This window comes from Silurus meridionalis, chromosome 26 (assembly GCF_014805685.1).
Source record: "Silurus meridionalis isolate SWU-2019-XX chromosome 26, ASM1480568v1, whole genome shotgun sequence".
Classification (NCBI taxonomy): Eukaryota; Metazoa; Chordata; class Actinopteri; order Siluriformes; family Siluridae; genus Silurus; species Silurus meridionalis.
Genome location: NC_060909.1, coordinates 16,901,090 through 16,927,659, shown reverse-complemented (window position 1 = coordinate 16,927,659; position 26,570 = coordinate 16,901,090). Strand labels below are relative to the sequence as shown.

Here is a 26,570-nt window from a genome sequence, read left to right as displayed (position 1 = left end):
GTGCTCAGGAGCACTGGAAGATCCTGAAAAACAACGGTATTGGATGATAGCAAAAAAAAGTCTTTTCTCGGCGAAAAGCCAGTGGTTGAGCTCAAAAACTGGAAGACCAGAAGTCAGATGAGTCAAAGAAATGTTGTAGCGGAATGACAGGAGAGGAACTGATGCAAAAGGAAAAGCATTGCTCCAAATCTGAAGCAAACCGTGTCATCTTACGTCACCCGCACGGCTGCCACGGGTGTCCCACATTTCTATGAATCGAATGAACACGTTTCGCGTAAGATGTGCCTACATTTCCGTGATAATTGAGAGATAAAAAGCATTATTTATTTCGGCCACACCGCAATACATTATATACTAGTGGAAAAGAGCAAAAAAAAAAAATTATATATATATATTTAAATCAAAGATGAAGTACCCAAACCACGAACTTGAGAAAAAAATGAGGTAAAATATGACTTCAGTAAAGTGTCCCTATGTTGTACTATAATTAATTATGTCTATATTGTTCCTATTATAATTTTTACCACAATATCTTTGCCTAATCAATAAGATTAATATCTATTATAATTACCATGAGCCCAAAACCTTCTTTTCTTTTAAAAAAACAACACACAATTAAACCCATGTGTGTTGCGGCGAGTTTGGAGTTTCTTCATCATTTATTCCTCTATAAATGTTCTGCTTGCTGTTAAACTGACGCTCATCCATATGTTGGTGATGAGTAGATACACCAAGCGCCAATCAAAACGAGTTCAAAACGGAGCGCAGGCTCGACCCTGATTGGTTTCTCGATTTTATTCGACAGTGCCAAGGGAAAAAAAATTATTCCCCGACTTGATAACGATGACGAAATCTTGAGAGGTACCAGACTCGAAAGCGAACTCATCCTTATCTGAGCTGAATCAAACTGAGCGCTTTCTTAAAACCAAAACCGACTTCAAAAAGCAAGCAATAAAAAGATGACAGGTGCAGTAAAGCCCTGGCGGAGCATCCCTAAGGACCACCTAGACATCTGGCAATATTTCATCCTTGAACACCCCTCCGAAAGAACATTCGCAGGTGTCCGATTATTTATGGGTGGAACGAAATGACAAATGCGAAGTTGACACGCACATACACTCGTGTAGCTTTATTTTCTCAGGGATTATTCCCTTCGCAGCGCTCACTATCCAGATCCGGTTTTGCGCGATTCAGGATCCGAAAAGGACGCGTTTTGCTTTATATTATTACTCCTTATTCTTATATCTGACAGTTTCCTCTCTGTGTCTACAAGAGGACTTTTTTTCTTGAGCAAGAGATTGTTGTTGCCCTCAGCCGTATCCCCTCCGAGAGCCCCATGACTCATCTCTCTGTCTCGTTCTGTCTCTCATCCTCTGTTTCCATCCATTTCTTTCTCTTGCCCTGGGATTCGGAGAGTTCACATGCTGAGCTGGGGAAGACACGTCGTGTAGCAACGCTGGATAATATTGATGGATGTGTTTGTCTGGGATTTAACAATCCCCCCCAAAAAACACAGGGGTTTCTTGAGTGTGTCTTCCAAGATCAATTAGAGTAGAGTAGGTTCTGCAGATCACGGGAAGGCTGTATAGCTTGCTTCAGCAGTTTAGAAGGTACTAGAAAGCCCTAATGTAATGGTCAAACTAAAAGAATGGTGTGTTTCTGCAGTGCGGAGTCAGCGAAAGAGGCAAATATGTTAGGCTTTATGACTCTCTACAGGAAACTGGTGTAGATGGTGTCAATAGTTTGTCAGGAACAGGGAAACACTGGCATGGAACCTCATCACAAAAGTAGTGACTTTTCCACCCACATGTGGTTCTTCCCCAAACTGTTCCCACAAAGTTGAAGACAATTGTATTTGACGTCTTTGTATTTGGCATCATGAAATGTACCTTCACTTGAACTACGAGACCGAAACCCATGAAAATTCCACCGTGCACGAAGCTAGCTCTATGAAGATCTGCTTTCAATGGGTTAGAGCGGACCATCTTGAGTGGCCTGCTTATAGAGCAATAGTGCTTAACTTCAACACCCTTGTGGCTGAATGAGAAGAAATCTCCACAAAATCTAGTGGAACATCTTCCCAGAAGAGCGAAGATTATTGTAACAGCAAATGGGGACTAAATGTGGGATGCTCAAAAAGCACATACCAATCTTATGGTTCGGTGTCCTCAAACTTTTGGTTTGAGTGCTTCAGGTGTGGACAGACATGTGACATGAGCCAATACAATCACAATAAACAAGTCCTTTAATTTGTTCAGAAAGCCAAGCAGAAAAAGACAGTAAATATGAGCAATATTTAGAGTCAGTGAGAACGGATATGCTAATGCATTGCGTTATACCAATTCCTGTAGCAAAAAGTGCAATACGGCGTCCCGCAAGGGTGTTTTTCTCACACGATTTTTTCCTTTAACAGACTTGGGTGGCATTTTCAGGCATAATATTGGAACAAATGTCTGTGCTGAAAGATATTTGAAAAATGGAAGACCAAAATGGACGCCAAAAACACTGTTATAGAGTTGAGGTTGTTACGACAATGAGGTTGTTTAAATCAGCTTGGCAAATATGACAAAAACAGCTACAGTTAATATCCTTGGTGTACCTTTTCACTCAGCTTTATCATTTGATTTGCATTTCCACAAAATTCCTCCAAATTTATGCTTCCAGAACTTTCTACATCTGAGGAAACGAATACATGCTTCAGTTATGTGTGGGACTAGCTTACTAGCCTTTTTCTGCTTTATTTAGGCTTCAGCACACACACACACACACACACACACACAATGACGAAATATGTTTATTGATATGTTTCCTGTTAGATACTTGGATTCCAGCCAAAACTCACACGAGACAATATTGTCATTATGTCCACACTCTTGTACAACCGTGACGTTGTTACTTGAACCAAATCCAACCAAAAAAATTACAGATTGGACCATCAGTGGCTTTTTAACTAAGTGTTGGGAATTTTCTGATAATTATAGCTTAGGCCAGCTTTACTTAGCATTTAAACAGCGTATGCCAATATCATTTAGCATTATTTTATAGCACAAGTTTATTTAGCATTCGTTTTGGCAAAAATAATTATTTATCTTAGTAGTGGTAGTTATTATGAAATATACTTAGTTTTGAGATTAAGAGAGCATATAACCAAACTTAAAAATAAGCTTTAAAACATATAGGGACCTTTATAGTATAGAACCTTTAGGAAGCGTTAGGAAGGGACATCCAGCATAAAAACGTGCCAAATCGAAAATGCGGATCATGAATAAAGATGATTCGCGGTGGCAACCCCTAATTGGAGAAGCCGAATGAAAGTTATTTTGTATCGATAGTCATCGTAAGATCGAAAAATTTGTACGTCGGACCATCTTAACTCGAGGACTAGCTGTATGAGCAAAATAGCTAAATAGATCAAATGAGAGGAGTAAAACAGTAATATTTATACATCGAAGGCCAGAAAAGCAAGAGATGTTTTTAAACTGGGTTTTATAAAAGAGAAAATCACATTCATATGTAATTAGGACAAGGAGGAGGTTAGCGAGACTTCCATTTAAGAAAGAAAAATTGATGGAATATGTAAATGAGGTAAATGAGACTTCAAATGTAGAGGAGAAATCTCAGAGAGATGCGTACATAATCAAAGTACGAAAAGTGAGGCTTTGGATTTGAACTCGCACTTTGTCCGTCGACTTGTGCCATTGTGCCATTGCTGCTTAAGATGTGCCTCCTGAGAGCTCCTATGACGTGCTGACTGACTGCAATAAAGCTGCTTTCTCTTCTTTCTCATCTACGACCGAAAACTTCATTTGGCCGCAAGAAAAAGAAGTGTGAGTCACCCGGCGAATGTGTCTGCTCAGAGATGCGCTCTGAGTTCCGACATTATACATGTATGACATGTATACAATCATGAATTACTCCACTTCAAGCCTGTCACCACACAAAGTTCAAAGGCTGTCATTCAATTTAGAGAATCCCCTTTTACATTGAGTCCCATTTGCTGTTATAAGAACCTCCACACTTCTGGGAAGATGTGCCACCAGATTTTGTGGAGATTTGTCCTCACTAGGACATTAGTAGGTCATATACTGATGTAGGTGAGTTGAGGAGGCCTGGGGTGCAGTCAGCATTCACATTCATGATGAGCTCTATAGCAGGCCACTCAAGATCTTCCACTCCAACCTATATAAAACATATTTGGGGTTTGGTCATGCTGGAACAAGTTTGAATCTCCCGGGTTCAACTGAAGGTAAAATCCAGTCTTAAAGACATCCTATACAATTGTGTGCTTTCAAATTTGTGGTAAAGGTGTCCCAAAACTTTTGCTCCTGAAAGAGTCACGGCAGGAAGTTACTAGTACGTGACACCTTTTTATGTTTTGCATGCAGTATTTCCACAGGCAAAGCATCAGGATGGACAAGGGTGTACCACAAACAAAGTGTCCAAACAGATCACACGCTGATTTGCTTTCCTGGAAAGATCCTGGAGGATCAGACCCTGAGAAGAACAAATAACAGGGCTAAAATAACCAAATGTAATGGGGGAGACACAGAACAGGTAAACACATTAGGGTAAACAACCAGTGCAATTACATAGGTTGGGAGGCAGAAGCAAAATAAGTAAAACAAAAGCACATCCGAGAGCAATTCATGCCTTATAGTGTATGTTGCTAATCAAAAAGATATCACACAAGAAAAATATTCCAACCCCTTCTACTTTTGCACAATTTTTTGTTCTATACATGACATTCAAAATGGTATCACTTTTTGGTCTCTTGACTGGAGTCTATTTGTGTTTACTTTGTCAAGGAAACTTTCCATAGACATCTGTAATCAAAGTGTATTGAGACATAGATCTGGGTCATGTGTATGAAACTTCAGGAGTTCAAAAAGCACAGTGAACCTCCTTTGGCAACCGGATTAGTGGGTCAAGACAGTTAACACAATGGCCACTCTAACATAGCTTTTTAGCCACAGAGATACTATTTATAAAGCAGGACAATAGGTAAAGTAGCTAAAAACTAGTTCAACTGCTACTAACTGGTCCCTACAGTGAAGCATGGTGGTGGTGGTTTGTGCTGTTTCTCAGTACCAGGGACAGGTAGACTGGTGAGACATAAACGAAAGGATAAATGCAGCCATACATACACTAAAAGTTTTTTTTTTTTTTACAGAAAACCTGCTTAAAAGTAAACAAAGCATATAGACAAGTTAACCCTGAAATGGCTTGAGCGGAAGTCTCTGAGTGTCTGAGAGGTGAGAAACCTGAAGATCTTAGAGGATTTGTGAGGAAAATAAGAGAACATGCCCAAATCTGGGGTTGCGGAGCTTGCCAAGACTTAATCAAGGTGCTACAAATGGTCTGAAACCTCTTGTTGTAAAACCACGGTGTTGGATTTTTGCGTAGATTCATGATGGCTGGAATTTAGACCAAGTGTTTCAGCGTCGTGGTAGAAACACGACTTTTTTTTTGTTCTTTTAGGCATTATTACGCCTCGGTAAGATCCGAGGCTCTGCATCAAATCTGCTTTTCAATCATAGCAGTTGCATCCAGGAGTGCACTCAGCCTCTCTTGATCGATAGAGCAAAGTGCATTTGGAGTGTGCAATTACAGAGAATTGGGAAGGAGTAATCAGTTTAGCATATGAAAGCCAAACACTTGATCCTAGACTATTATTCTGGAGGACTGTGTCACATGTGAGGCAAAACCAACATTCACCTGGCAAGAGACCACATGTCGTGTTGATATTTGCTGATGAGATTTAATAAGAAATTGAATAGACTGTCATTTCTCTCGATCGTAAAGAGAGCTATTCACGATCTGTTCCTGAACGTCTACGTGTGAGCCTCGACAGGTTTCTCAAATTGCTACGGATGTGTGCAGAGAGTGTGTGAGAGTGTGAGGTGTAAAAAGAGATGGAGAGATAAAAGAGGAGGAGTAGTGTAAATGTATGCCAGACTGATAACCCCTAGACACCTAATGGATTCCGAAAGAGCCAATTAACACTCTTAGTGACAGAACTTCTGCTCGCTTTCATTCGTTTATGTGCGTGCACACACACACGTTTACAGATGTGTGACAAATGAAATTAAGAAACAGCGTATTGTGGAGATAACAAGCCACTCAATTTGGGGTGGGGTCATCCCTCTACAAACAAATGTTGATCCGTTAGAAGAACATTGTAATGATTCGCTTGGAGGCTTAACTATAAATCAAGCTGAACCATGCTATACTTCATTCAGGGGGTGTTCATAGTATCATCAAGAGATCGCATGATTAAATCTTGATCAGGCCACGGGAATACAAATCCAAGAGAGCAAAGTTGCCCGTGCTTTCCTTAGTGCTTTCCGCCCAAGCTAGCACAAGCAGCTGTTGGAAAAGATGCATCGTATTTAGCTGATCTAGTTGGTGGCTGTTGTGTGGTAGCTCGAGAGCTAGCTAGCGAAGCGAAAACGGTAAAACAAACAAACGCAGCTGTTTGAAACACAGAGGAGTAATTATTCACGAATGCAGAAATCAGACTTCCTGGAGGACTTGTTCTAGCTTGATATGATCGAGTTTGGTAAAGACAAATGTTATACTCAAATATTATGCTTTGGGCTTCTGAGCTAAAACAAACTCCACAAATAAAATCTGAGTCACAACCCATTTTCCTCTTATAATATAATATAAATTGACTTTTGCCATCCCTCAAAATCATTGTGTATCCCTTTTTCTCTCTGCCATGATTGGCTGATTGTCTAAAGTTGGACTGTGTTGATGAGTTTGGTCCATGAGTTTGGCTTATGGCTCCAATTCTGACAGTTGAACAATGTCCAGCTCTATAGCAGGCCACCAAAGATCTTGCCTTTCAAAACATGAAGACCATAAAGTTGGCTTTGTGCACAAAGGCATTGACAAATATGGCTGCAGAACACGGTGTCCCAATACATTTGTCCATATAGTGTATATTTCCTTGCGATCGGATGGGTACCCTTGAGGATGTGCTTTCATTTTTGTACAATTGGTTTATATCTTTACTTTGAAAATGGTGCAGTAAGAAGTGTCCCTTCAAAGAATCACTCTAAAGGGTCCATACAGTCCAATTAAGTAGAAAGGTGTGTTCACATCACTGTGTAATAGATACGCACGGTACCGAAGATGGACCCTCGAGGGTACAAGACTCTCAACTCAGATCTTGATTATTGTATAAAGAAATGTTTTATTGCACTTCCTAGCAACCATGTAAAGGCACAACGGACATACGAGATGGTTGATTTGAAACAGCTACACAAAAATAAGATTTGCCGATTCTGACCGAGAGCAGGGTCGTACCATTTTTATAATGTGATTTATTTTGTCTTTATTTTCAGTATTGATTAAAAGGAAGCTAACAATATCCGCTTTCACCAAGCTGCAAATCGCACGCCTCAAAGGTAAACACCACAGCATCGGCTAGGGGCTAGGAAAAAGAGAAAGAGAGAAGACAGACGGAAGAATGGAGGGAGGTAGGGATGAGGAGAGAGAGAACAAAAGAGAAAGAGGAGAAGAATGCTCTCATATTAATGCATTCAGCACTAGCAGACTTTCAAAGCCGGTGCTAACCCCCCAGAGCCCTCAGTCTAAAAATACGAGACAGAAGGATGGAAGACGGAAAGAAAAATAAGGGGAGGTGGTAAAGAGAAAGACAGTATGGGTGAGGTGGGGGTTATATGCTACCCTTTTTGCTCTTATCGCCTTTTAACACAGCGGGTGCGGAGACAGAGGACAGCTGGACATGGAAGCCTACGATATTAATTAGATCCACTTAGGGGCCTTCATTAAGAGTAAACATCATTTTGGGTATTGTTTTTAATGCCGATTTATTGCTTACTATGAAGACCGGTCACAGTTTCCCCCTTTGATTTACAGTTCCCATGGTGACCAAGGCCAGTTTGTGTAGTAGTGTCTGACTCTTGCCCTGTCCAGTGTTCATTACCTGACCGTGTTCCCCTGCGTATACCCTTTGTGCCATTTTTTGTTTCTTTTTTGAGTCTGGTCTGCGTGTTGACCATGATTACAAATTACCCCCTTATTTGATTTTTCCCAACTGCAGGCATGCTTTCAGGAATCGCTTGCAAGGTCAATTGATTGATTTACAAAATCAGGCGACGTTCCTGCTTTTAACCACAAGGCCACTCTAGAGTTATCTGGCCACAAACATGTGCACGGAAACAATGCAGTTCTCGCACTCTTTCTTTACCAGTCTGAAGCGATGACCACAGTGACTTCTTGTCTTCAGGTTGGTTGATTGTTACCCCCTATTTTGGAAAAAGAGGCCCCGTTACTAGAAGCATAGTATCCATTACCTCCAAAACAGCAGAATATTGACAAATCTAAGTACTTGCTCCAATGCTAAGAGATAATCAGCTGATGCTACATGCTATGCATTTGGTTTATCACTAGTTCAAATCCTCTTGATGGTGCCTGCAAGCTAATGGTAACCAAATGACCCAGAGTTAGTTGATAGTTGCCCTTTACTCTGGACAAATGGCCCCCCCCATTACTAGCAGCTAGTATCCATCACCTCCACCACAGAGGAATCAACAAATTGGCAAATCAGAGTACTTGCTTCATTGTAAAGAATCAGTCGGCTAATGCTGTATGCTACGCATTTGGTTTATGGCTAGTTTGAATCCTCTGGATGGTACCTGCAAATTAAAGACAACCAAATGACCCAGAGTTGCAAATATGTTGTGGTTTAAATCCTAGACATCCTGGTGGGTAATTTGGGAGTCTCCACTTTTCTTGGAAGATGTTCAACCAATTGTTGTAGTGTGATTGGGGAGATTTGTGCTCATTCAGGCACAAGAGCATTAGTACTTATTGAGGGTGAGGAGGCCCTAATTTATCATAAAGGTGGTCAATACAGTTGAGGTCAGAGCGCTATAGCAGGAGTTCTTCCACTGCAAACCATGTAAAGCATATTTTCATAGAGCTGGCTTTGCGCACAAGTGTATTGTCATGCTGGAACAGGTTTGGGTCTGGTACTTCCAATAAAGGAAAAAGTTCATGTAAAGACATCTTATGCAGTTGTGTCCCTCCCACTTTGTGCAAAAAAATTATGGCTGGAAAAGACCGGTCCTAATACATTTGGCCATATAGTGTAGCAGGTTCAACAGAAGATTGTGTGGTATACCGGTAAAGGCATACAGTCGAACGTCTGCTGGTCAGATGTCCTTTCCGAAATACTCAGAGTGGGTAACACGTGAGCAAGAACGAAGGGTCAACAGACAGAAGCTAATTTATTTGGTTGAGCAGTCAAAGCATGTGGCATGGTAAAAAGGGAAAACTTGTGGTCACTTGTGGTTTCACTGGACCACTGATTTGCTAAAAGGCGAGGAAATATTTAGAGGAGGAAAGGCTTGGGGAGATCCTGACCTAAAGATTAAAGAGAAACTGTACAAAGCATGATCTCTATAACCAGTGAGCGATGGTAATGAGGGAAAGGAAAACTCACCACACTCACAATCAGAATTGATGTCAGGGGAGGGCAATTACCATACAATTTTTCCCACTCCTCATGGTTAGGATGAGTTAATCAATACAAATTACATATGGAACTAAGGTTCTAAATACAAAAGTCAGAAGCCGGTGCTAAGGTTCCAAGCAATAACAGTGGGATTTATTCATACCCAACGACAAGCAGACTCCTGAGCAACCCTGTAACCCGGTGCGAAATGAAATTAGCATATACACACAAGCGAAAAAAAAAAATTCCTTGAACACAAAAAAAAAAGCCATGACCTACCTAAGGAAAGGACAGTGCTAAGGAAAGAAGACAGCAAAAAGTATGACAGAGTCAAACTTTGTGTGCTGTAATGAGATGGAAATGCATTTGTCTATGGCTTACACTGCAAGAAAGTGGACAATTATTCTTTGCTGGGCTTCAGCCTCCTTGTTCTATTTTTTTCTTCAAAGAATCTTCCAGTCCCCCATCTCTGCAGGTAGACCAGTGCGATTCTACTTGCCCCTTATGCTCAGGTAACATCCAGTCTTTTAAGGTGTAACACAGCAAATAAAGCAAATAAACAATTGGAATGGATTCAAAATGGTACTCACAAATGCTTTCTGTGGACCTGAAGAAATACTTGAACAGTCAGGGCTAGATGTCTGATACCTTCAGCGAGTCAACTGCAAAGAATAATCTGGTAATTGGAATATTCAATTAGAGGCCACTGGGTGCAGCTGAGGATGAGTGAACTTGTATATCATAAAGATCCATTAGGTTACTATGGAGGGTTTCAGTCAAGAACCATGATGAAAATGGATTTGGACTTAATCAAAATACTTTAATCTGATACTTGGTGCTCCAGTTGTCATGAACAGCTTGTGTCCATCAGTGAACGGTTGATAACCTCAACATTAATGGAACTACAAAAGACGATATTCTGTGTCACCCAGATGATGATGTGTTCTGGTTGAGTCTGGTTTCTCTTAAGGTATCTTCCACATACTATAATACTGGCTCCAAAATTATTGATAAAACCTATAGGGACAAAATGTATACTGTCTATTTATTCCTCTAACTCCAAGCAGTTTGTAATTAAGACAATGGTGAAAACATTGAAAGAGTTTGCGCTATGCGTATATACGAGGTGGTATCGAAAATATTCCAGACTAGTTTTGTAACACGCCAACAGATGGCAGCATAAAGCTGCATGCACAGCCACAGGGAGCACCGACCTTTGTAAGTCAGTGTGCCAAAAGACCCTGACCACGTCTGCTACTCTGACCAAGTGTGGGGACTATTTTAAAGGTGATAGTGTGTAAAACAGAGCAAGTTTTGAAAACGTTTTGATACCACCTCTTATGTAACCAGGAAATGCATATCAAGTTCATCAGCGAGGAGTGCAATGTCCCAGGTAGATCTACCATTTTCTGTCTCAACCCCTTTAACCCTGATTATCCCAGCCTGGGAAGGGGTCACGCTGAAATTTTGCGGAAAAAATGAAAGCGTGCCTCAGCGCTGCCTTAGGCTACACGATTCCTCCAGAGATACTTGAGACCGATAATAGAGTTAATACCCAGCTTCATAGCTTGCCATGCAATCCATTTAATTACACTACACTGTAATTTGCATTACGTGCTAATTGCAGTGCTGTGATTACATGCTGTCACACTGTAGGGGGAAAAAAAAAACCTCTTAAGTGCTTCTTTGTTACGTTCTGAAAGATGGTTTTGCTCCGGATTCATCTTCGTATTTCTGAGCCTTCAGCTTGTTATATTTCCTATATTCGATAGATACATAGATGGATGGATGAATAAAGAGTGGTAGCTCAGTGGTTAAGTTATTGGATTGCTGATTGCAAGGTCGGGGGTTTAGGACCCAGTATCGCCAAACTGCCACTCTTGGGTCCTTACCCTCTGTGCTTTTGATTTTGTGCTGAAATGTATGTCACAAACAAAGGCTATTCTATTCTTCTATTCCATAGAGGTACATCTCCCTTGTACAAGAAGCACAACAACGTTTTCATGCTGTGTCACTACGGATATTGAGCTGTAACTCAAACCTGTCTGTGCTCCAAGCTCTCAGATAGCTGAGTCAGCACTTTTTAGAATAATTCCGCCGACTGCGTTTGAAATATTAGCAACACGCTGATGGTACGTCCCACACCAACTCCACATCAGGGAAGATCAGTCGCTCTCACTAATCTCACTAATCGCACTCAAAAATGATTCAACATAAATTTGTTTACAGAAAATGAAGGAATCGTGGGGACAGATTGTTATTTGAATTCATTCTTATCATTGTTATATCTGTTGGGAATTAAGATGCCATTCAGGACAGTGGACATGTACAGTGAAATATTCTAGATTGAGTATCGAGACAACAATTTGTCTGCTATTCAGCTCATTAGCATTTGATGAACAGACAATTGAAGGCTAAACATTTGTCTATACGCTATGAAGCTGGGACACTTGACTTTTCCAGCCATATGTGGTTCTTCCCCAAACTGTTACTACAAAGTTTGAGGTACACAATTGTATAAGCCTTTGGATGCTGTAGCATGACATTTTTCCTTCACTTGAATTAGGAGCTAAAGAAAATATGGTTTAGAATTGACATGGAGATACCACAAGGTGACCAATCATGGACTTCAGAGGAACAGGTGCAAACATTTAGGTAACCAATCAATCACAGGACCAAAGAGAGAGAGAAAACCAAACTAAAATTCCTAATTGTTATTGGACTCAAAAGTAAGAATTTATGAGAAGAAAACTTTTTTTAAATTTTTTTTTTAAGAGTTTCCTAAAGCTGGGAATGTTCTAAATAAGTAAGTAAAATGCCTAGACATGAGTTGCACCATTTGGGACTTACTCTAGTTACACAGATGAAGCATTCAGTATGTGGAAAATATTCATCCATCATGTTGGTCTTGAATAATTCTCATTTTTAAATAATTCTGTGTGTGTATGTGTGTGAGAGACTGTAAATAGTTTCTAAAACGAGAGCACAAGCACTGGGAAAATACAAAGCGAGAACCTTTGTGTCATTATGGATTGCTGACTGTGCCTGGTGTCTGGTTGGAGTTCAAGTTACTGTACACGAGAAGTGAATGTGAATGACATTTTTCTTATGTAAATGCTCTGGGGAATTTTCGGTGTGTGACTTGTCATAGGTCAGAAAGTTCGTTTAAAAGTGCAGTAGTCGAGTTTCTTGAGGAGATCGTGTTGAGGATACTGTATGTAATACCCAGAGGTGGAAAGTAACGAGTTACGTTCACTCACGTTACTGTAATCGAGTAGTTATTTTGCGTACCTCTACTTTTTTTTTATTCTATTCTTTTTTGTGACGTGAATGTGCGTCTTCCTGAAAAATATGGTCTTCCTGACTGTTCATGAATGCCTGCCAACTTGCCACATATGGCTGGAAAAAATAAATAAATCAGGTGTCCAAATACTTTTTTCCAAATAATGTATACTATAAGAGCCAGGCAGTTTCTTTAACGGAAATAGTCACGAAACCTGAATCCTAAACACGAATATTCTTTCTATGATCTTTTCCAGCCGTTTCCGCAATGAGAAGCAGCGCCTCCTCATTTGGATTTGCTGTGAGTACACTTTTAAACGATTTTTTTTTTCTTTTCTTTTTTCATAATAAAGATAATTTCTGTATACTGATCCATCGATATATTCGTTTGTCGATTTGCAGTTCGACGCCTCGCTGGACGTGTTGAGCTCCATCATCGTGCTGTGGCGTTACAGCAATGCGGCGGCCGTGCACTCTGCCCACAGAGAGTACATGTGAGTACTGACACCATACCGGGGCTTACAAAAGGGTTGGGAGTTTTTTCGTCTCATTTCTACTCAGAGAGCAGAGAATTGAGGCCGAATGTTGTCGTATCGAGGCACAATAAGCAGCTCGGTTGTAATAAATAGGAATATAGGCCAAATGAAACCAGTGCTTGGATGTCATTCTAGCTATAAACTCTGAGATTCATTCTCCTTAAGATGTCCGGCAATCGGATTCGAACGAGTTCACGCCTAATCGTTTACACAAATCAGGGCAATGCTTAGCAGCCCTTTGCTCTCATTGGTTAGTGAGATTAGAGCTTCTAGAAGTAGAGACTTCACTGACATCTTCACACACTTTAAACCCTGGTTTATTCAATGTGATCAAAAATCCAGAGTGGGAAAACATCGGCAAATCACCCGTTCAAGAATCATTGATCTAAATGGTCTAATCAAACACGGTGCATTTATTCATTGCGAACGATCGGCAAGACTTTGCGACGACACCGTTTTTTATAGTGAAAAATTGATCCAACCGGAAGTGATTTTAATGAAAGTGACCCCTAGTGGCTGGGAGGAGTATCGTTTGGCATGTCGGCTGATGCTGTTTTCTACAACTTTTTGTGTTTGTATTTTTTGCACATTGTACCGTATAACATATACAGTAGATTTTCTTCTGTCTACACTAGGTTGCTTACGATGCACTTTATGCGTCTTTAGTCCTTAGCTCTGTTGTGTGATGTAGCTCTACGTTGTTTTATGTAGCACCAGAGTCCTGGAGAAACGACGTGTCATTTCTCTGTGTACTGCGCCACCTATATAAGGTTGAAATGACAATAAAAAGCTTCTTGAATTGACTTAAGATTAAGTTTTCACTTAATGGCCAAATTGGTCTGCTAGTAATACTATCCAGTTAGTGTAGAAAAAAACTTTTCTCATCATTAGCAACATCATACAATTTTATTTCCATCATATGAGTGACCCTGAGAGAAAGAAACCTGAATGAAGGCAGATTCATTCAGGCATATATTCTTTTTTCTAACTGGAAGCTCTCAGATTGCTGCAGCCAATCAGCAACAAGTCTGCTATATTCAATATACAGCACAAGCCTTTTCCTGTTCGATGTATTTGTGATGATGCTGCTGTGTTTCATGTTTTTTTTTCTTTCTGTAAAATAAATGCTGTAGTGTTTGTTGATTTGTTGTGTAGTTTTTCGTTCTATGAGGGTTTGTACATACAGGCAACTGGGGAACGAAACGCATTTTACAACGATTATACAATTTAAAAACATTATTATTTATATTTAAAAAATTTATGGCGATTCTTATTTATAGAATTAACATTTTTCAAAAGGGCAGACAGTTAGATATGCAGAGACAGACAGACAGACAAATAATATCATATCACAGATACATAGATGGACAGAGAGATAAAAGGATGGATAATCTTACAAAAATCCTCACATAGGTATATGCAAATGATGAAAATGCATCAGACTCCAACAAAAGGAAAAGAACACCCATTTTAGTGACTGACTTAAAAACATTTTTTTTTATCCATTTATAGTTACATGTGAGATTCCACCTTACGGAAAAGTTCACCACATTTGTAATGTTGTTAGAGAAAATCGATCAAGACCAAATAAATATCTTCTGGTAAATTATGAAGAAGAAGGGGGTTTTGAAATGCTGCACCATGGCACTGGTATAACGTTAGACCAATCCTAGAAAATACATGTTCTGCCATGCACACTTAATAAGAATGTGTTGATTAAACACAGATAAATCAAATGAATTTAATCACCTAAAAAACCCTAAAAAAGCCAGTGGGGAAGAATCAGGCGGCTTGTGTTGTACAGTTCCTGAGGAAAACAGTGGCCCCCTTTAAACACACGCTGTCGTGTGTGTGTGGTAGTCGACTGTTATCAGTGCCCAGCGAGAGAATAGTGGCGGCTAAGAGGTCAGCGAGGCTTTTGTGCGCTACCTGAAAGACCGGGAAGTAGAGGACAAGCAGAGACAGGTGAAGAAGACAAAAAGAGAGGAATGAAGAAATGCTGACTAGTGGTGCGCAACTTCTTCAGGAGTAGAGAGCCGTAGTCTCCTGAGGATTACGTGGCGAAGCAGATCGAAGTCTGGGATGTGGGAGAGAGAGAGAGAGAGACAGAGAGAGAGAGAGAGAGAGAGAGAGAGAGAGAGATAGAGAGATAAGAGATGAGACAGCTGAGCAAGGAACCTTCAACAGAGCGCTTTTCTGTGAGACGAAAGGGATAAAGTGTCAAATCACAGGCGGCTCTGCAATGTAGAAGTTCTCCAGCTTTCCTCTTATACATCACAGATTATACAGTCTGGAGTCCACATGACTGTTGTAGTTTGTAGGTGGATTTGCATATTAGATAGATAGATAGATAGATAGATAGATAGATAGATAGATAGATAGATAGATAGATAGGAAGGTAGGAAGGTAGGAAGGTAGATAGACATATATATAAAAGCGGTGTAACGGTACACAAAAATTCACGCAAATCATATAATTGTGTTTTTTTTTTTTTTTACATTTGTGAACAACAAAAATCAAATAGAATAAATCAAATAAATGCAATACACTTTTTATTATATTTATTAAATGGTCAAATGAAATTGATTAAATACAATTAAATAAATAGAATAATGTAATAGTTTATTTCATTTTCTAAAGATATGATGTGCTTTACTGTTCTATTTATTTCCTCCCGTCCTTCGTTCATTCACTCCCTGAAGATAAATCTTAACGCTAGCGCTATGGTTTCTTTAGCGTTTACATGCGACAGTGACACTGCGCTAATATACCCATGGGGTTTGTGTACATGTATTTACGTTTAATAATTAAAGAAATGCACTCAAACTGTGAGGCGGAGATTAAACAAACTTGAGGTCCGACACTTAATACATTCCTGAAGGAACTCGGATTGTAACTATGTTCCGCACATAAAAAGGATTGCAATCGGTACACGTGTTCACCCGAACCAAAAGCCCTGTACTGAAACATTTCGGTGAGAATACATGTACCGTGTACACCCCTAACATGTAGAGGTGCATAGATGTACGGATATATATGGATGGATGGATGGATGATTATAAGCGACCTAGAAAACACATGGCTCTGCTCAGTTCTAGTCACTGAAGTACCAGGCGTTTCCAACAGCAGGAAAAAATGGTGCAGACAGATGGGTATTGAACACTTAAGTGCCGGACCACAAGTTTGGGGGAGATAGAGAAAAAGAAAGAGAGAAAAAAAAAAGAGAGAGAGAGAGAGAGAGAGAACGAGTGCAGGATCAGGCTTTCTGTAAGGCACACTGGAGCTTTGTGAGGCTCATTTAAACAGCCCCTAATGACAGGAGCGGGTTGTCCATGTCACTTGCTTCGTTAGCCAGCAGATTTACACACACACACACACACACACACACACACACACACACACACACACACACACACACAGACACACACACACACACACACACACACACACACATTTGCAAACTAACAGAGAGAATGACTGATGAGCTGAGCGAGTGAACAAGAAAAATGGGACAGAGAAAGCACTGGACAGAGCAATAGATTAAAAAGAAATTAAGTGGAGACGATTACAGACTGAGGATGAAACACTAATACAATGATGACAAGGACATGGATTTGAAGGATGACTGCATGAGCGTCAGCGACGCCATAACAACAAGGATCATGCCTGAGTCCTTTCTGACAATAGCTAATAAATGCTAGTTTGGCGTGTTGGCTGAGATTTCAGTCGCCTAGCAACTTCTCCTTACTGGCCAAATTGGTGCGCTAGTAATCTAGTAAGCATAGCCAGGAGTCATAATCCTGATCGTATTCTTTACTCACTCAGCAACGTCATACAATTTTATTCCATCATATGCGCGACCCTGAGAGATTCTAAACCCCAATAAAAGGGGATTCGTTCGAACAATTCTTCTTGGAAACAATCCCGCCAGCTCTCAGATCACTGCAGCTAATCGCCAACAAACCTGCCACATTCAATAAACACACCTTTTCCTGTTCGAGGTAATAATGAGGTATTTGTGATACTGTTTTTGTTATGATGTTGTGTTTCTGTTGAAACAAAAATGCTGTAGTGCTGATTTGCTGTGCAGTTTTCTGTTCGAGAACATTTTGGAAAGACAGGCAACTGGGGAACGAAACTCCAGATCAATGATCAACGTGTATTTTTATTTTAAAAATTTGAGCATTTTCAAAAAGTTAGACAGACAGACAGACAGATGCAGGCAGACAGACACGGTTGGACAATCGGAAAGCACCATATTAGCAGCAAAAACTCCCACGGTTTATTTTCCTCACACGGTGAAGAACATTCTCTGGGTGGTGAAGGGTTGAATCGTTTTTGTAAATAAATTTTTTCTCAAGCCCTAACCTTTGGACCAAATGTTCTTCCTGATGCCAACTGAGGCACTGTGGGTGAAACATTGAGGTGGAAAAAGCCAATAAAGGTAGTAAGGAGACGGACACACACACACACACACACACATGCGCGGCTAATTTGAAGCGGGCTTCGCGTCGCACGCATCAGCGAACCTGAAGCTCACATGAAACTTTGGCTGATCAAAACAAAGCGAGAAGCTCCAGCTATGCTCATTAGGGGTGAGGAGAATCAGAGGGTTGAGAGGAGATTTCTTTTAAACGAGAATGAAAACCAGAAAGACGGCGACACTTCAGGATCAGCGCAGAGGCCGGCTAATCAGGAGGCTTCTTGCTAGGCTAGTTTTTTTCTGGGGAGAAATAAAATAAGCAATCGCTCATTAAGCCCTAGTTTGTGCTTAACTGCAATTAGCATTAACTACTGAGACCAGGATTATAGCTAATAGTAGGTTAATACAGCACTGTATTAACATTTTACTTCATTTTATATTTATATATTATATTTGCATTAGAAAATTCCATTAAAACAATTCCCTCTAAGTTTTTTGGTCCGTCGTGCTCTCCCACGAAAATCACCGGGAAAATCAGGCAAACTAATTAGTTATGTGGCAAATGCAATTCCGCGATAAACCAGAGGAGGCGCCAGATTTGAACCGCGGTAAAACTGTACAAAGTGGTACACAGTGATATACAGATGATATATGAGGATATGCTAGGATATACAATTAATACACCATTGTATACAGAGATAATTAACCAGAAAGAATTATAGAAAGTACAGTGTGAAGCAGAACGTCATAGTAATTACTGTCAGTAGAATGGGTGTACTAGTGGTGCTGGAGGAGTTGATGGTGAATGGAAAACGGCTGTTTCGGAATCTGCTGGTTTTGGTGCATAAGTTCCTGTATATCTTTCTTGACGGAAGTGGGACATTTGTGAAGTTTTGTGACTGGAATTGTAGTTCCTGTCTCTGATGTTGGTGACGGGGCAGTGTTCCAATTCCTCCCTAAAACTGCTCAATTCTATAGCAGACCACTCAAGATCTTCCACTTCAACCCTGGAGCTGGCTTTGTCCATGTCATGGCTCTCCTAGTTCAGGGGAAAGGAAAAGATCATGCTACAAGCATCTAAAGACGTTGTATATAATCGCATCCCTCCAAGTTTGTGGGAACAGTTTGGGGAAGAAGCACTAAGGCAGGAAAAGTCAGGTGTCCCAATACTTTTCTCCAAAATAGTGGAACTTTTTATTACCACAAAATAGTAAAATATGAAGAGGATCCACCCACCATGACACCCCCCCCCCAAAAAAAAAATATTAATTATTGCGACAGATCAATTACAGCTCAAATGAGTGTGTGTGTGTTGTGTATTTGTGTGAGTGAGCATGTGTGTTTTTGTTTGTTACCTTGCCTGAGGTTAATTAAGACTCACTCTGAACTAACAAACAATGTAAACACACTCCCTAACTAGCCGTGCGTAACTGGCTTATCTGACCACACACACACACACACACACACACACACACACACAGCATTCAGGTATCTTCTGGTCTCATTGAATTAAATCCGGTGCAATTACATTTCCGAAATTCTCCTGAGGAGCTCGCTGGCAGCGCGAGCATGTGTGGGCGCGCGTGAAGGAATAGCATTAGCGAAAGAACCTCTGCTGCAAAGGTTTAGATAGCAAAGCTAATTATTCAGCAGCTCTCAGCCCCACCAAACTCCGATATCAGGCGGATCGCTGCTAAGACCTGCCTCCCTGAGAGGAAAAGCCTTTTGTCTCACCGCCAGACTTTTGTCGACTGTTCGTTCCCGTGGGCTCATTAAACTCTGAGGCTCATGTTCATTTCCATCGTGACAGCAAAATGGAGCGGAACTGCAAAACAATAAAAATAAAAATGAATAGTAATAATTGTATTTTATCATTTACAATTGAATAAAAATTGTAAGCCCTCAATTCGGTTATTTTCAGTATTTATCTTGTAGTCGCTGCAGGGAATCTTATTCAGCACTTTCACACCTGATTTTGGGAGGAGGGAGGAAACCCGAGAACCCTAATTAAAACCCCGTGGTGGTAGTGGTGGTGGGTGGGTTGGTGGGGATACACACGGTAACGAAATCTCAGGATCAAGCCAGCAGTTCCTCTTCAAACTAGAAGGATGTCTATAGGATGCCTTTGGAAGCAGTCAGATGATATTTTTTCCTTCACTTTCACTAGAAGACCCAAGCTAATTCTCAGAAAAAAAAAAAAACAACAATCGTCAAGAAAAGCCAAGTCCTAGGAAAAGCTAAGCCTTTATGAAAAAACAACTAAGTCCCAGAGGAAAGACAAGATTTAAAGAATAAATACTGTTTTTGCTTTAGTTTGGTTTTCTATATTTTTTTTTATTTAAGAAAGTCCTGGCGAATTCAAACAAACGTCTTCAGGAGTCTCAGAAAAACAAGTTTTTGAGAAAAGACAAGTCTTCAAGAGCAACTTAGTCTCAAAAAGAACAGGGTCCAGGGTTTGAAAAGTAACGCTAACCCTAGACCATATGCATGATCATGATCATTCTTATCTCTAACTTGACACCCACTTTTTGCTATTTTTGAAAGCTTTTTCTTATTAGCATCTCTTATTTTTACATTAAACTGACAACCTGGGTTCCTTCCCACTTTGGTAACGTAATGGTGGCATGGGTCAATGCCCCCCCAGTATACTCAATCATTTCCGACACCTGGATGCTGTTAGCCTGTATAAGTGTGTAGAGACGATACATTTAAAGAGAAACAAACTAATTTAACATATATGCATTACGATTAACATGCGTATACAGTGCTTAGCATAAATAACAGCGTTACACACTCCATTTGCAATCCATTTCATCCCAGAGCAGTTCAAAGGGATTTAGGTGCAGTGACTGGGCAGGCCATTTGATGACAAATAGCTGACTGTTTGCACATGAAATACTTCTCTACTGTGCTAAGTCAGCTAAACGCACCATACTGCATAACCGCTATAATAACCAGGATAATTTAATTCTTCTGCGGTGACGTTCATCACCGATCCCCAGCTCCTCGTTTTAAAAACCGACTCCTACATCAGGATGAAGTCCTGGGCTGTAAAACTCGGTCTCTGCCGAGTAAAAGATCTCAATTTCCGCTGTAATCAAGCTGTCAGAATTCTGAGCACAACCCTGATCTTCTGCAATAAAGCTTTCCCAGACATCCCCGGCACGCTTACTGCAGTAGCAAGGAGAGAACTACCAGATGGAGACAGCTTCTCCTTTTATTCATTACACAGATTCACCATAGACTTCATTGGAAAAGGTTGTAAACACCTAAGCTGAAGATTCATATGTGCTTTTCTGAACATCCAATTCCATATTCACTCCCCATTTGCTGATATAATGTAGGTTGTTGGTGTAGGGTACGGAGGCTTCAATAAAAACCAAGGTTGTGATGCGAAAAAGTAGACTTCAATTCATGCTGGAACGGATTTGGGTTTGCTAGTTACAGCATCTTATACAATCATTGGCCTTTAAATTTGTGGTTACAGTACTTTTGTCCTTATAATGTGAATATAAATAACATTTTTATTTTTTTGTCCCATACATTCAGTTTGCATTGTACTGACCTAAATTGCGAAGGCCATATGCAAGCTTCTATCACGAATGACGTTCGAGACACGAGTAATCATTTAGACACTTGGTTTCTATGGTGAGAGGATTTCTGACGCAAATACACAAGAGCTTGCGTTTTTTTTCCAACCTGTTTTTAATTATTAAATTAATTCCCTTCACTCTGTCGAAAAATGGAAAGCAGATGCAAGGGCAGACATTTTTATTGCAAACATAACCCCCCCAACCCAAACAAAATAACAGTGACAAAAAAAAACAAGGACCCTAACTGGAAAAGTAGAATTGACCAATGTGAGACGATGGTTGTGGTGTGAGACAAATTTTTGTTCTAATAAACCCTAAATCCAGTGTGGACATTCATGGGACATAACGAGTTCTGGGATCAGGTGACATACATGAATGAATTTGATACTATTGGCATAGTCATAATGACTTATAGAGCTCATTGTGCATGTCAAAAAATTTTAAATGCTGAAGAAAAAAAATAAATAAATAAATAGTACATTGTACTCAAACAATTAGTTTCAGTCCACTAATTTGATTGGTCGGGTGGTATTCTACAAGTGCCAAGTTTCCTGGGCATCTCAATAGAATTCCACTTCCACATATTTAGAGAAAAGGGCAATCAGGATCGTTTTTTGAGGTAGCAGAGCAAAAACGACAGGAATGTCAATATCAATTTCTTGTTTATTGAACTCTTATATAAAAGCAATATTACAGTGTTTAACTGCAGGGTTAATATTCATTATATGCACTCTACACACTATACTATATTGGGTGATTTGGGTTTTTTTATTAGTATTGCTTTACCTTGAATATTTTTCATTGTTCAACAAAAAAAGTGTGGACCTGCACATCTGGGTGTAAAGCAAGCAAGTATCTGGAAATATCAGCTTCTATGAGTACAAGTTCATAAACCTAATACAATTCCTTTAGTCTTTGATGGAAATTTCTCAGGGTTTGGATTCTCACCAGAGGTTGAGCTACTTCCAGCATCAGCAGCATACACAGGAATTAGACAGGATTGTTCGAGCTCGCTCTTGTCAAAAGCTAGTCATAGATCATGCTGCAAAGGTCATGTCTAAACTCCGTTGCGTTGTAATCTCTCGCCGTGCCATGCCCAAGGCAAATGAGGCATTAGAATGAGGCTAATAGAACAGATATTGGAGTTTCAAGCATGTATTAAAGGACAGAGGTTTTCTTGGTTTAGCAACAAGCTGCACTTGAAAGAAAGATGGTCAGTAAGTGATAACAAGAACCAACTCGTCATTGCTGTTTCATAACTTTGAGAAAGTAATATTGCTCCCCCTTTACATTCTGTCCAATGCGGTCTTCTGCACCAGCTAGTTGTCTCCTGTATTACCACAGCTACTAAACAGTTAAAGGTGATCATGTGGTACCCCACACTGTTTCAACTCTCTACCCACTTCAGAATACATCATTTAACAGATGCTGTTGATTAGCTAGTGATTAGGAAGTGGTAGGTCAGTGGTTAAGCAATTGGAAGGTCACAGGTTCAAATCCCAGCACCACCAAGCTGCCACTGCTGGGCCCTTGAGCATGGCCCTTAACTTTCAGCGTCTCATTTGTAAGTCGCTCTGGATATGTCCAAATGCTTTGCAGGGGCAATGCTCCCCTGGCTCCTGACCTGCTGTTCTTTTGCTAAAATGGTTTTTGCTATAGAACAAAACCCTGCACTGGTTCATACTGCATAAGGCACATATATTTAAAAATAGAACAAATGTATCGATCCCTCTCCTTCCTGTTAAATAAGTTCTGGATGCTATTTTGGAGTTGCCTGAGGGTGAGGATAACTATATTTCCAAAAAAAAAAAAAAACTTGACCTGATAATTTGATTTTAAGTTGGATTGTCAAAACTAACTTACTTTGGTTGACTAACTTTGTGGGTGTGTTTTTTTGTTTTTGTTTTTGTTTTTCAGAGCTTGTGTTGTTTTGGGGGTTGTGTTTATCCTGTCTGCGCTAACCATAATGGTTAAGGCCATCCATGCTCTCGCCACCAAAGTGCTCCCTGAAGTGGTAAGTAATGAAGTTTCCCATAAAATCAAAGACTGTCGATTGATAGAGAAGAAAACCCAGTGTCTGTCCTTCAAAAAGTCAGATATACTCTGGTTCTAGTGTCCAGAAGCATTTGACGGTATTCTTTTGAAACACCCGATTCAAGTGTGTATGGCTGTAGCTGTAGACTCTCTGCACGTGCAGTGTTCTGCATTATACATATATAGATACATACGAATGTCAGCCGGGTGTATGAAAAAGGACCACAGTCTGTCCATGAGTAAGTGAAAGATGGATTAGCCTGCTGAAAAGCCTGATGCTAAGTCCCTTTACGCGGCATAAGATCGATGAGTTTACACTGCGGCTCCCTCCTCTGTTCTTCACTTTCCCCAGTGAATGCTCCGTGCTGTGGTCTTGCTGGCTAGACTATTTTTCACACTGCTTAGCCATTGCCTTAGGGTAAAGGTACGCCACGTGTTCAAATATTTGTAGGGCCTTCGACTGGAAAGATTTAAAACTCTGTTTACTCTCTTGTATACCCAGATAGACCGTCTTCCAAGAGTGCTATTAGCAACCAAGTATCTACCAGGCTGCCCATGATTTAGGCAGGACCAACTCCTAAAACATACCAGCTAGTAAATAAGAGTTTGGTTTAAGCTGCTCTTGAAAGAGTATACCCCAACCAGAGACGCAAAAATGTGGTATTCAGTATATGCAGTGCAATTCACATGGGGCACTAATGTATGTAGTTTATTTATTCTTGTATTTACCCCTCTTTTTTTTTTTAGGAAGGGGATAGGGCCACCAACTATGGTCCCCCTTCAGCAAATGTGCAGTTACACCCTTGCCCCATCCCACTCCCGATTTCTGCCAACCTTGCCAACAGTTGAAACTGTCTGTTAATTCTATACCAAAGCAAACAATTACTTATATCATCTGTTCAGATGATGAACCTGGACAAACTCACTGAAGCAAGACACAACAGCAGAATTTGTGAAAATTTGTAGACAATGATCTTGTAAATTCAGACCTTCAAAACTTCCTGGATAAGGCTAAGATTGTCCTGATTGTAGGACAGGCTGTTACTTTGCAAAGATGTACCACTTTGCTTTTATTACCCCCACATCATTCTCATGTTGTAAAGAATCCTGCCTCTCAGTCATTGCCAAGAATTATCCCAGAAACACTTTCCTAATGCAACTTGTCCACACCTCCTACACCAAATCTTGCACTATCAAGATTAATAAAGGTGTCCTTTAAGACACATTTGGCGATGTTACAGCAATTACTGTGTTGTGTAGCTACAGTTTGTTTCGCCCCCACTTACTCAGTGGCGGGCCGTGCATTTGGTACCTGGGTCTTCAGTGGGAACTTACCTTGCTTAATCCACCTCTTAATACCACCATCACGTCGCAATAATAGAAACCATCAATACAACACAAAAACACAATATAACAATGCATGGCATTACAGAGAGAGAGAAAGACATTTCACATATGGAGAGTGAATACTATTTTACTAAAGCAAGAAAACCCAGTTAACAACTCCAAACCTCCACACTACCAAGAAATGTAAATAAAATACAACCTATTTACCAAAAATGCAGACTCATAATGTGCAGCGCTCCTCAGAGGCTGTAATCCAGTGGTACCGCTCGTATTCACTGGTCTGGAAGTGGAGAACAAACCCTTTCCCAGGTCGAGACAAGCTAGCTAACCTCGGGGTTGGCCGAGCTACTCACGATGTCTAGCTTTTCTGGAAAAATTTTTTAAAGTGTGTCCTAGACCAAATAAATTTTTCTTCCTTCACAGGCAAAAAAAAGTCTAACTCAAATGAAATAATGTGCGCAGAGCTACACACGTCTTTCGCCAGTCGAACTTGGCTGTAACAGTTTCAGTCTGACCAACCAATCAGAGGACGGAAAAATGCTGAAGCTATTCTGGGCCAGCTAGCTGGCCCTTTGACGCAAATTTGGAATCTGATCGGTTAAAGAAACAGACCCATTGCTAATATTGTCTATGGTAAAAAGGCCAGCAGTATTGACGTTGAAGGCCCTGGGCAGGTTAAATTGATATGGCAGGACATAGAGGCTAAAATCTAATTGGACAAAAAAAATCTAACATACACGTACTGGAAGCAGTGAGGCTAAGAGAAACGCTACGAAATGTAGAGAATAAAATGTTGGGAATGAATGAAAAAAAATTTCATGGAACAAATATTAGAATTTAGATTGTAACTGTTGTTTTCCCCTGAAAACGCATATTTTCCTTTCCGTTTTGGCCCTCCATCCACCACAGTCAAGGAAAACGCTCTCCAAAGTGGATACAAATGATTGAAAACCAAATTGTGGACGTGGCCATTTTCGAATTTACCCGGATTAGTGTAGACGTAGCCCAAGTCTATTGTTACATTTATTTTGAGACTGTTATGTTTTGTTTTGTGCGCTGAAACCCAATCCCACATACATTTTAAAGATTCTTGCTCTTTTTTACTGTCTGCAATTTTTTTATTCTGATTCTGTCATTTTGAGACTTGACATTTTCTAACAAACTATGTTGCTCTATTTACTGAATTATGAGTTCTTGAAGGTGACTGAATGGCAAAAAATTCCATCTATGGCATTTGGCAGACGCACTAATCCAGAACATTTATCTTGTATATCTCTTATATAACTGAGCAGAAGAGCTTTGGACAAGGGCGCCGCAGTGGCAGAATTTGAACTCGCCACCGTTCCGACCGTCAAACTAGCTCCCCATTTGCTTGCTTATTGTGTGTAGAACCTCTCAAGCAACCTCTTGTTCATAAATCTGGCTTCCGAGCTTCATGATCATCTTCAAAACTTTGATCTTCGAACCTGATTTGAGTCATCATTTTCATCATAGTCGATTCTTTAGCCGAAAAGTTTCCAAAGAATTTCACTTTCAACATCCACAATTCGTCGATCTGATTTGCCAGACGTCAGAATGAGGATGAAGTGACAGAACACAGCTGAGGTGTGAAGCGAGACGAGACGAGACGAGCGTCACAAGGCGAAGTGGGAAGCCAGGGACGGGTGTGTGCCTGCTGCGAATCAGCTTGCTCCTCTGTTGCCAGGCAATTCGGGCTGCTTGGCAACAAAAGGAGGGAAGAGAGCTCCGTTATTCCCCCACCCCCAACTCACTTTTTCTCTTACACACACACACACACAAGTGTGCACAGACACAAACACATAACAACGCTGTGCTTTGCTTACCCCATGCTGTAAAGTAACGGAGTT

The 26,570-nt window shown here is 40.4% G+C and overlaps 1 protein-coding gene across 1 annotated transcript in view; it reads left to right on the top strand.

Moving 5' to 3' along the window:
- The window catches only part of tmem163b (transmembrane protein 163b), a 43,756-nt gene that overhangs the window by 3,841 nt on the left and 13,345 nt on the right, over nucleotides 1-26,570 (top strand). Inside the window, exons 3-5 of the mRNA XM_046840130.1 lie at nucleotides 13,027-13,070; nucleotides 13,172-13,263; nucleotides 23,239-23,335. Of these exons, the coding sequence (XP_046696086.1) occupies nucleotides 13,027-13,070; nucleotides 13,172-13,263; nucleotides 23,239-23,335 (233 nt within the window). The remainder of the gene's footprint in view (nucleotides 1-13,026; nucleotides 13,071-13,171; nucleotides 13,264-23,238; nucleotides 23,336-26,570) is intronic.